This window comes from Danio rerio, chromosome 9 (assembly GCF_052040795.2).
Source record: "Danio rerio strain M-AB ecotype USA chromosome 9, GRCz13ab, whole genome shotgun sequence".
NCBI classification, from domain to species: Eukaryota; Metazoa; Chordata; class Actinopteri; order Cypriniformes; family Danionidae; genus Danio; species Danio rerio.
Genome location: NC_141029.1, coordinates 47625001 through 47636393, shown reverse-complemented (window position 1 = coordinate 47636393; position 11393 = coordinate 47625001). Strand labels below are relative to the sequence as shown.

Genomic DNA, 11393 nt, shown 5'->3' with positions numbered 1-11393 from the left:
CTTGGGTAAAGAAGAAATAAAGAATTATACAGAGAGCTAAACACAAACATCTAGGGAAATTGTGGAGTTGTTTGAAAGTATTGGGAAAAATACTATGGTGAAAAGGCATTAAATTACATCATTAATTGCAAATATCACATCATTCATTCATTTTTCTTCGGCTTAGTCCCTTTTTTATCAGGGGTCGCCACAGCTAAATGAACCACCAACTATTCTGGCACATGTTTTATGCAGGGGATACCCTTCCAGTCGCAACCCAGTACAGGGAAACAATCTTAAATTCACACATCTACACACTACGGCCAATTTACCTAATTCACCTAAAGTGCATGGGCTCTATTTTGACGGTCCATGCGCAGTGCGCAAAACGCAGGGCGCAAACGCTTTCAGAGCGTGTCAGAATGCATTTTTGCTCATTTACAGACGGGAAAATCCGCTTTGCGCCAAGGCGCATGGTCTAAATTTTCTTAATGAGTTATAGGTGTGTTTTGAGAAAACCAATTAGAGTCTCATCTCCCATTCCCTTTAAGAGCCAGCTGCGTCGCACCATAAGCGCATTCACTATTTACAGGACGCAAAGTAAGTCTAAGTGGAAAAACTGAGCATTTCACTAGCAAATAGTTAACAGTTAACAGTTTTTTTTTTAACAGAAAACAGTTAAACAGAGCATCTACTGCGTGAGAATGAGAGATAATGGATCACTTTCACTTTCGCTCTTGGATAGGGAAACCTTTACACACAGACATCAATTAGTCTATAAATAATTAATTGCATTTGTTAAGTGCAAATATTTGTTTCAAAACTATTTCTAAATTCAGTTCTAATTTCCAGCAAACTAATAAATGAACAATAATAACGAAGTGTGCTCAAAAACCTGAGTTATATCCTAAAACACATGCTGTGCCCCATATGGTCTAAAACCTGACAGGTGGGCAAATCTAAGCTTGTTTTTTAATAAAACAAATATAAATATGGATATAATAAATAATACTGCTAATAATAATAACATTTTACAAAAGCAAATTGTTATGAATGAACTGAAAAAGCCTCCCGAGATGAAGAAGACATAAAAGCAGTGGTTTTTCATATTTATGTAGGCTAGAAAATAATATGTTTTGTAATATTTCAATCCTTTATATTTATATCCTTTATCTATTCTTATTATATCCTATATATATCATTAATATTTAAATTTTTTCATATGTAAAGATATTTGCCTATTGTTCTCTTGTGCGTATTAAGCAGTGTGTAAGCGAGGCGCAATTCTGCGCCAGAGTTTAGACCGGGTTTGTTTTGGTCTAATGAAAAACCTATTTAGTTTCTCAAAATAGCAACGCGCCAGCGGTCCGCCTCAGAACGCCTCCCTTTTTAGACCAGAACGCCTATGGGCACACATATGAGTGCTAATGCATTTGCTATTTAAACAGCGTAGCGCAACGCCTCAAAACGACTCTTGCGCCAAGCTGAAACTACCAAACAAGTATTGCGCCGCGCCTTGCGCCACATTGCGCCGGGTGTATGATAGGGCCCCATGTCTTTGGACTGTGGGGGAAACCAGAGCACTTGGAGGAAACCCACGCGAACACGAGGAGAACACACAAACTCCACACAGAAATGCCTGAAACTGGCTCAGTCGGGACTCGAATCATCGACCTTCTTGCTGTGAGGCGACACTGCTAACCACTGAGCCACCATACTGGACATTAACGTTTTCTGCATGTTTTGTTTTAGCATTGCTCTCTACTCTATTAGCAAATGATGAAATCAACATCTAAAACAGGAAAATAAATAACGAGATCATCGAAATGAGTCCATGTAAAATATGTTTATCTGGAAAAAGCAAAGGATACATATACAAGTAGCAACACATTTAAATAGTCAAGGAAAGCAGAAGCAGCTTCAATAAAGTGCAGAATATCCAATGCTTCTCACTACTGTCAGTGCAAAAATACATACAATTTTAAGGCAGTTTTCAACAGTATCCGCTTGTTAAGTGTGACGTCACGCGAAGCGGCTTCCGTGTCCAAGCGCTCTATTCAATTGAATAGGGAGACTCATGAAATGGTAATTATAAGCGTTTACAAAGCGATTTAATATATTCAAAAATCACGATCGCAATATATATGTCCATGCCTAATATTCGATGGCCAGAAAGTGATTCAGTTTTTTATAAATTGTTAAAATGTTGGTATTTTTATGCAGCAAGCCCAGAGATTGTTGTGTACACTATGACTTTATATAAAATTTACTTTAATGTGTGATATGAATAAAAAGTGATCCTAAACAAATCATTTCTCAACTCAAATGAGTGGCGGCTTGGACCCGGAAACAGTATTACATACGTCACCAACACGTCACCACTTAACAAGCGGATATGGACAAAAAGTTTACGTGAAAACAACATAGTACCAATACCATTTTCTTTTACATTCAACTTTCATTACTTGCTGGATCAATAAAATAAATACAAATGAGGACTAATATCAGCATGCTTTTCTTTCATCAGTGGTGTTCATTATTGTTTTTGATTCAAGCATTAAATCATAAAAGGTAAGTCATTAAGTAGCAGACATATTCAACAATGCTTTGTGAAAAGTTGTTGATGAAATTGATTCGTTCACATGGGCATTTGTGTAATCAGGATTATTGAATAAAAGTGGACAGTATTAGAAATTACTATTCTGTTAATAATTAATCAACCTATTGTCATTCCAATCCCCTGAGACCTTCATTCATCCTTCGTTCATCCTCTAAACACAAATGAAGATCTTTTAGATTAAATCAGAGAGCTCCTCCATAGACAGCAACAGTCCCGAAACATTCAAAGTTCATAAAAGGAACCAAAAAGATTGTTTAAAAAAATCCCATGTGACTTTAGTTAATCAACTGTAATCATAAGAAGGTTCCAGAACACTTTTTTGTGCCAAAAAAAAAAAACAAAACAAAAAAAAACAGTAAAACACAACTGTGCTCACCAATGTCCTCTGCATCAGATCATGATGCATTTTTACTACTGGCAATACAATGGTTGGGGGCTGTGCCTTTGAATCTAATGACAAAGGCAGTAGTCAATATTTGAAGTGGATCAAGACAAAAAAAATTGGTGTTGTTCAATGTTTTTAGACAACTTCCACTTCAATCCACTTCAAATGTTTACCACAGTATGTGTCATACTGCCTTTAGTGAAATGAAGTGATGTGTGGTGACCCATACACTGCAAATAATGCTTTGCTTTACTTTAGGTTTTGTCTTGTTTCTAGCCCAAATATCGACAAATTATTAAAGCATTTTCCAGACAGGTAAAGAATATTGTCTTGTTTTCAGAAATAATGTGTCAAAACTAAGTGAGTTTTTCCTTTTAGAAGTTAAATAATCTGCCTATGGTGTAATAAAACCAAGTTTGTTTTTTTCTGGATGTGTTCTGTGACTCTCTAATGTCATCTAAAAAAAAGCTTCATTTGTGTTCTGAAGATAAACGAAGGGTGAGAAATTTATAGCAGAATTTACACTTTTAGGTGAACTAACCCTTTAAGCTGGTCATGTTAATTAGCAATGCTAACCAATGCAAAGTTGCTAGGTTTGTAATTGTTGTTGTTTCTCAATAGACAACCTTTTTTTTGTTCTGTTGAACACAAATGAAGACATTTTGAAGAATTTTGGAAAACAGTAACCATTGATGTCCATAGAAAAATAAAACAATAATATGGAAGTCATTGGGTACAGGTTTCCTACATTTTACAATATATATTTTTTGTGTGTTTTACAGAACACAAAAAGTCAAACTGGTCCTGGGTGAATATATGTAAATGATGACAGAATTTTCCTTTTTGGGTGAACTAACCCTTTAAGCATTTGGTTCACAAATTATTCCATTTCAAAATCAGCAAAATGTGATCAAAATCAAATCAAAAATGTGTTACCTTGCCATCACAGATGCCGTTGGTTTCCATTGAAATAATGTTGTGGAGTGTCAACAACAACCTTGATTTAATCGACCATCCGGACAGGCAGAAGCAGAGCTACATCAGTCATTGTGAAGGATAAATGTAATGATGGTGTCTGGTAGTGGAAGAGAAGAGATGCACGACATATGCTTCTTGCCAAAGATCTTCCGGATAGTAATGCGGCACAGGTTCATCAGTCGCTGAGGGTTTCCTGTATTAGAAGGCAAAAGTAGTAAATTAAACATCAAAATGCTTGAAAATTTGACTATAATGTCATGGAGAAAATACTTTCTGTAAGACATTACCATTACCTTAAATAAAACAACCAACAATTTGGGGATTTTGAATAAACTTTTAGATAATAATAAATATAATAATAATTGTCAGAATGAGATGGTACAGTAGCTTTGTAAAAAAATCATAGACAAGTTTCAGATATGTCAAAGTGTCAGAAATAAAATAAAACTTACTACCAAGATTAGAAATTAATATAAAAAAGCATAAAATATGAAAAGAAATATGTAATATTGTAAGAATGGGATGGTACATTAGCTTTAAAAAAAATAATGTACGGGTTTTAGAATTCAGATTTGTCAAAGTGTCAAAAAATTAATAAACAAAAATGAAAATTAATGTGAAATATGAAAAAAAAAAGTACAAAACAATCCTATCATACCATGTGTAAACCATGAAGTCTCATTTATGGTCCTGGATTTTGATAACTTTTTTAATGAAACAAATAAAAAAATATATGTATTAATTAGCTTTTTTACAGAAAGAAAAAATAAATATCTAAATTATACTCTTTGATAAATCGCCAGATTTTCTTTACAAGAAATGCCTAGAATATGACCAAAATACACTCAAACTGAACGTTGTGAAATTATGGAAATTTCCATATTTAAAAACTGTGTTAGTGTGACTTTTTTTAAAGCATTTAATTTGCTACAAAACTTTATTCTTCTGGTATTTTGCATGCAAAATAGTTTTTTTTCCAATATAAGAAATATAAGAGATTGAAATAATAATATATCTGGAATATTCTGTAATAAATGGCCAGTTAAGAAGTGCATAGCAGATGACCAAAGTCCTCTCAAACTGAAGTTGTGGAGTTTTTGAAAACTGTGTTAGTTTCAACTTTATTATTTTCAACTTTAATGCACTTCAATATAATAAATATCAGATAATGATACAATAATATATTTGGAATATTCTGTAGTAAATTGCCAGTTTTCTACATAAGAAGTGCAAAGCAGATGACCAAAATCCACTCAAACAGAATTATTTAAAACTGTGTTAGTTTAAACTTTTTTTTTCATTATTTTTGTTATTTCAACTATATTACTGTATTTCAATTTTATTCTTTTGGTATCTTGCAAACAAAAATAATCTCTTTTCAAAAATACACTTCATTTTACAACCCCAAATCAGGAAAAGTTGGAAAAGTATGGAAAATACAAATAAAAAAAAGATAATAGTGATTTCCAAATTTACTTTGACTTGTATTTCATTGCAGACAGAATAACAAACATTATTTAATGTGTTCCTCATTACTTTTTATGTTTTCTTTTTTTTTTTTTTTAAATAAGCACAAATTCCAATTTTGGTTTTAGCAACACACTTAAAAAAAATACTTAGTAATGTTGCCATTTCCTTTCACAACACATAAAATACATTTAGGGACTGAAGACACCAAGGGATGCATATTGTGCTCCAAAATCTCTGAGTACTTTTCCGCATTAATGGTGTCATTGCAGAAGTGCAAGTTACCTTTGCAAAGGGCACTGACCAGTGGTGTAAAGTAACTAATTACAAATACTCAAATTACTGTAATTGAGTAGTTTTTCTCAGGAATTGTAATTTTGTAAGTAGTTTTATAAATGTGTACTTTTACTCTCATTTGAGTACATTTTTAGTGCAGTATCTGTACTTTTACTCCACTACTTTCCTTCAACCTGCAAGTCACTACTTTATTTTTTTCTTGTCTATGGGGATTAGAAAAAAACAGTCCTGTAATTCCTATCAAATCACACATAGAAGGAAAATTGCATCATAATGAACTACCTCAAGACATGTGCGCTTTATAATTGCAGCAAACTATTTGGAAGCATTAAAAGTGTCCAAGATGATGACCAAAATCTTTACACGCATTGACCCAGAGACTGTTTAGATGCCCGTCACTGAGGAGAAGATGATGGATGTTTACTTTATGATGACCGAAATGGCCTTAAACACCCAGTAGGGACAAGACGTCAAAATGATGTCAGATTGGCATTGTACTCTAATGTCATGGGGACATTGCATTTTGTTTGGAAATAAAAACCAGATTGATGACAAAACTCAACGTCAGACTAACGTCAATGTCCAACCTAAAACCAACCAAATATCAACGTCTAATGATGTCACAGCTTGAAGTTGTGTGGATGTTACCACTATGATGTCTATCAGATGTTGGATTTTGGTTGACATGCCTGATAAATAAATGTCAGTATTTGACATCTATATGTCGTTGGTTTAAGATGTTGGCTCGACGTTGGATTTTGATCACTTTCTAACAACCTAAGATCAACCAAATATCAACTTCATTTGACGTCTTTATTGGACATCAAAATAACGTTGACCTTAAACGCTGGCTAGACATTGAATTTTGGTCATCTGACTTCACAATCTAAATCCAAACCTAATATTAATGTCTTATGATGTTGTATGCCTGCTGGGCAATCAATGCACTACAGAATGTTACCTTTACACACACATCCACAAATTACATGTAAATGCATCAGCTTTATACAGCGTAATACTCACTACTCACTTCTCTCGAGTACTTTTGAAAGGTCTTTTTACCAGGCCCACACGGAATCTGCGCGCGCAGAATTCCGCAGATTTTCTGCAGAATTCCGCAAATTTCGGCAGATTTTTAGCCCATCATTAATTCTGTTTATTTACTTGAGTAAATGTGTAAATCTGAATTTATTCAGTTTTTATTCAGTTCTTTATTACTTTTTATTTCATATATTAAGGTTTTAGTTATGATACTCCGCTGGATACTCCCAAAGTAATTCCACAGAAATCTGCAGATTTTTACCAAAATTCTCCGCAGAAATAGCCAAAAACGTCCGCAGATTCCGTCTGGCCCTACTTTTTATTCATACTCTGAGTAATATTTACAACAGACACTTTTACTCGCACTAATTTTTTAGGCAAGTAGTGGTACTTTTACTTGAGTATGATTTTTCAGTACTCTTTCCACCACTGGCACTGCTCAACCCCATACCATGATAGGCCCTGGCTTTTGGACTTGTTTCAAATCAAATCATTATTTAACCAATATACTAGCCGAAATTGCTCCTGTCCCAACTTTTTTTGTGTTGCAGGCCTGAACGACAGAAAAGGGTGTACTGTATATTTAAGTTGACCAGACAAAACATGAAATATTGTGTGTTCATATTGTCTGCAAATGAAATACAAGTCAAAGTCAATTTGGAAATCATTACTTTCTAATTTTGTTTGCATTTTTCATACTGTCCCAACTTTTTCTGATTTGGGGTTGTAGGAAAGACCCATCAATGCCAAGACAACTTACTTCTGGCCTCCTGGTAGACACAGAGGGCTTCGACGTTGACCTTTAACCGAATCATTGTGTCAGGGTCGAGCTCGTCCCAGTGCACTACATGTGGGTCAGCACCGTGATCCAGCAGCAAGCTAACAAATACTGGATCACATCCCAGTCTGAGAACCGCATCCAGCATACAGGAGGCCCGGCCCTTGACCAACGCGTCCCTGTTCACGGGCCCATTGTAGTTGTAGTCAGGATTGGCGCCTGCTTTCAGAAGCATCCGGAAGCAGGGGAGATGGTGGTACGCGGCGCTGATGTACAGTGGACAGGCTGCCAGAGTTGTCAAAGTACGAGTGCGGAATATAACCTTCTGCTCCAGTCGGTGGTCAATGTCAACATCAGCATGGAACCTGTGTGTATTTAAGAGCACATACTGCCTAATTCACTATTGAAAAATGGTCACGTTTTACAATAAGGTTCTATTACTTAATGTTAGTTTTATTTACTAACATAAACTAAGAATGAAGCTTTCTCGTAGAGTATTTATTATTAAAGAGCCCCTATTATGGGTTTTTGAAAATGACCTTCTGTGCAGTGTGTAACACAGCTCTAAGTGAATGACAACATCCAGCTGAGGTGTAAATCTAAAAGTGCAGCATGTTTAAAAGTATTTATTTTTTAGCAAAATGACTCAAAGTCGAATAAACGAATCAAGTTGGGTTCGGATCTTTTATTTGATCGCATCGACATCGATACGGTACATTACCAAATATGTACTTCCAGTTCCGGTAAAATGTGCACTTTCCCTCCACACAATAGCGGAGTCACAAGCGATCACGGGACTGATCATGACTCAAAGATAACTTGATTCTGCTGCGGGGAAATACGTTTACAACAACACCACAGTATAGCCAACATAGTGCTGTGTTTGTTCCTGTCATTTTTCATATTTTTGGTACAATAACCTACACTGCAACATGGAATTCATTGGCCGATTGCTATTAAAGGACCAGCAGAGACTATGGGACTTTATCAGACTTTGACAAGGACTTTGTCAGTAACTTTTACAGTTCATATGGACCAGTTTCTTCTTCCTCCAGATTATAAGATGAAAGTCTGATTAAAATTGTTGCCTTGTTTTGTGTAGTTTGCAAAATGTGTGTTTAACTGTGTGTTATAAGTTGAAATCGCCCTGCACGGTTTGTAATCACATATCGATTATAGATCAATACTTGTATTGTTTCTGTCAGGTTAAATCTGTATGGGGCTGTTCACATATCGCGTCCAAAAACATGTTGAAAACGTGATGCGTGCTTCTTCCTTTATCGATTTAAATGCGTTTCTGAACTGGCAATCCTCTGCTGTTTGCCTTTGCTATGGCCACCGTTAGCTGTTCCTACACACACACGGCGCTGTCAATTTTCAAAATAGTTCAACTTTTGCCACTGTGTGGATTAATACTGAATGTGTGTCGTTGTTATTACTTGGGGTTAGCGTTAGAGTAGAGTAATATGCTGGTGTTTAACTTCATTGGCTCTCACATACTTTGGGCAACTTCATTCTGTTGCCATGGTGAGCATTTCTCGTGCTGAATGTAGTTGACCAATCGCAACAGACTGGGTCATCTGACCAATCACTGCCGATTAGCTTCGCGCTAAGAAGGGGTTTGGGAACAAATGAATCACTGAATGAATCATATTGGAGTCGCTGAGATAATGAGGTAAAAACAAAAGCATGTTATAAGAAAATTAAAGTGTGTTTTGACCTTGCACCCATATCAACATGTTGTTGGAGACCCCTAAAACCAAAATAGAAATTTTTTTTAAGGCAAAATAGGGGCTCTTTAAATGACTAACTTTTAGCATCTTTACTATGACACATTACAGTTGCTTGTTCACATTATTATTAACATGTCAATAATCCACTGTTTGCCTTGAGTATGATCAAACAAAAGTATTTAACAAAAGTATATTAGCGACTTTTTTTACATTAAATACATGAGATTACCAGTTTTATGGTTGGTGTGGCTGGTTGTCAAAAAACTAAAAGGTTCCCATAATCATTTGTAATTGCATTACTTTTGGCTTGGACATTGTGTTTTATTCTTATTAATACAAAAAGAAAATGTGAAAAATGTCTGTGTTCAATGGCTGCACAATATAATCATTATCATTCATTCATTCATTTTCTTTTCGGCTAGTCCCTTTATTAATCTGGGGTCGCCACAGCAGAATGAACCGCGAACTTATCCAGCACGTTTTTATGCAGAGGATGCCCTTCCAGCCGCAACCCATCTCTGGAAAACATCCACACACACTCATTCATACTCATACACTACGGACAATTTAGCCTACCCAATTCTCCTGTACCGCATGTCTTTGGACTGTGGGGGAAACCGGAGCCCCCAGGGGAAACCCACGAGAACATGCAAACTCCACACAGAAACGCCAACTGACCCAGCCGAGGCTCGAACCAGCGACCTTCGTGCTTTGAGGTGACAGCACTACCTACTGCACCACTGCGTCGCCAAATCGTTATCATGATAATAGTATATGCAATATACGTACATTTTTCTTTGGTTAGTTAGTTTAGTGGGCTGGGGTTTAGTTAGATTGTTTTGTTATATGTATTTCTTTGTTTTGGCAACACTCATTTGATTAATAATTGTTTACATTCTATATTCCTTTATTCACCGTCTCATTGTTTATTAAATCATTAATCTTTGTTTCATTTAGACTTTGTTGTGGTTTCTCTTCTTTTCGTCCAGCACCACCACTGTATGTTACGACTCATTCTTTATATCAGCATAAACACCTAACAGTGATAAATGACATTTATTTCATGCATTGGTTGTTTATCTAAATGTGACCAATCAGATGGGGCCTTGCTATCTTTATCCACACCTCCCCAGTAGTTGCTGTTATGCTATTGGCTGGAGCAGCCTAAGGGTGAAACCCAAAACTGCAAATAAACGCTAATTGTGGGAGTCAAAACGAGAGAGGAAAATGACAAGAGTCAATCAGAGTCAGAATATCTGCTGAGGGTTTCACCCTTCCATTTTAAAAACTAAATGCTTGCAGCCTTGACAGTTTCTCTGAATTAGAATTAATCAGATCTGAAAAATATCTCTTACCTGTTTATTTTAATGTTATTACATAAACGATTTAAAATCATTGATAATAAGAATAGAATTTTCTAGGCAAATGTTAGTTTGTAAGTAATATCGTTATCCTAATACTCACCAACAATATTGCATATTGCAAACTTTTCAAGTATCGTACCACCCTACTGTTCATACTTGGCATTACTCTTTACAAGAACCAACTAAAAGTAAACGGAGTACTAAAAACCCTTTCCACATGAATGCCTATGGCACACAATAAGTTCAAAATTCTTTAAACAATTTGGGGATCTCAAACTGTAAAATGAAAAATAACCTTAAACATTTTCATGTTACAAAATACACTCACCGGCAACTTTATTAAGTACACCTGTCCAACTGCTCGTTATGGCAAATTTCTAATCAGCCAATCACATGGCTGCAACTCAATGCATATAGGCATGTAGATATGTTCAAGACGATCTGCTGCAGTTCAAACCGAACATCAGAATGGGGAAGAAAAGGTGATTTAAGTGACTGAACGTGGCATGATTATTGGTGCCAGATGGGCTGGTCTAAGTATTTCAGAAACTGCTGATCTACTGGGATTTTCCCGCACAACCATCACTAGGGTTTACAGAGAATGGTCCCAAAAAGAGTAAAAAATAAATAAATTTAGTAAATGGCAGTTCTATGGACTCAAATGCTTTGTTGATGCCAGAGATCAAAGGATAATGGCCAGACTGGTTCCAGCTGATAGAAAGTCAACAGCAACTCAAATAACCACTGGTCA

General features: G+C 35.7%; 1 protein-coding gene across 1 annotated transcript in view; it reads right to left on the bottom strand.

The window, feature by feature from the left end:
* Nucleotides 1-2309: 2309 nt before the first annotated feature.
* Nucleotides 2310-11393, bottom strand: part of asb1 (ankyrin repeat and SOCS box containing 1) — an 18453-nt gene continuing 9369 nt past the window's right edge. Inside the window, 2 exon segments of the mRNA NM_001002736.2 lie at nucleotides 2310-4155; nucleotides 7528-7910. Of these exon segments, the coding sequence (NP_001002736.2) occupies nucleotides 4025-4155; nucleotides 7528-7910 (514 nt within the window). The 3' untranslated portion in view covers nucleotides 2310-4024.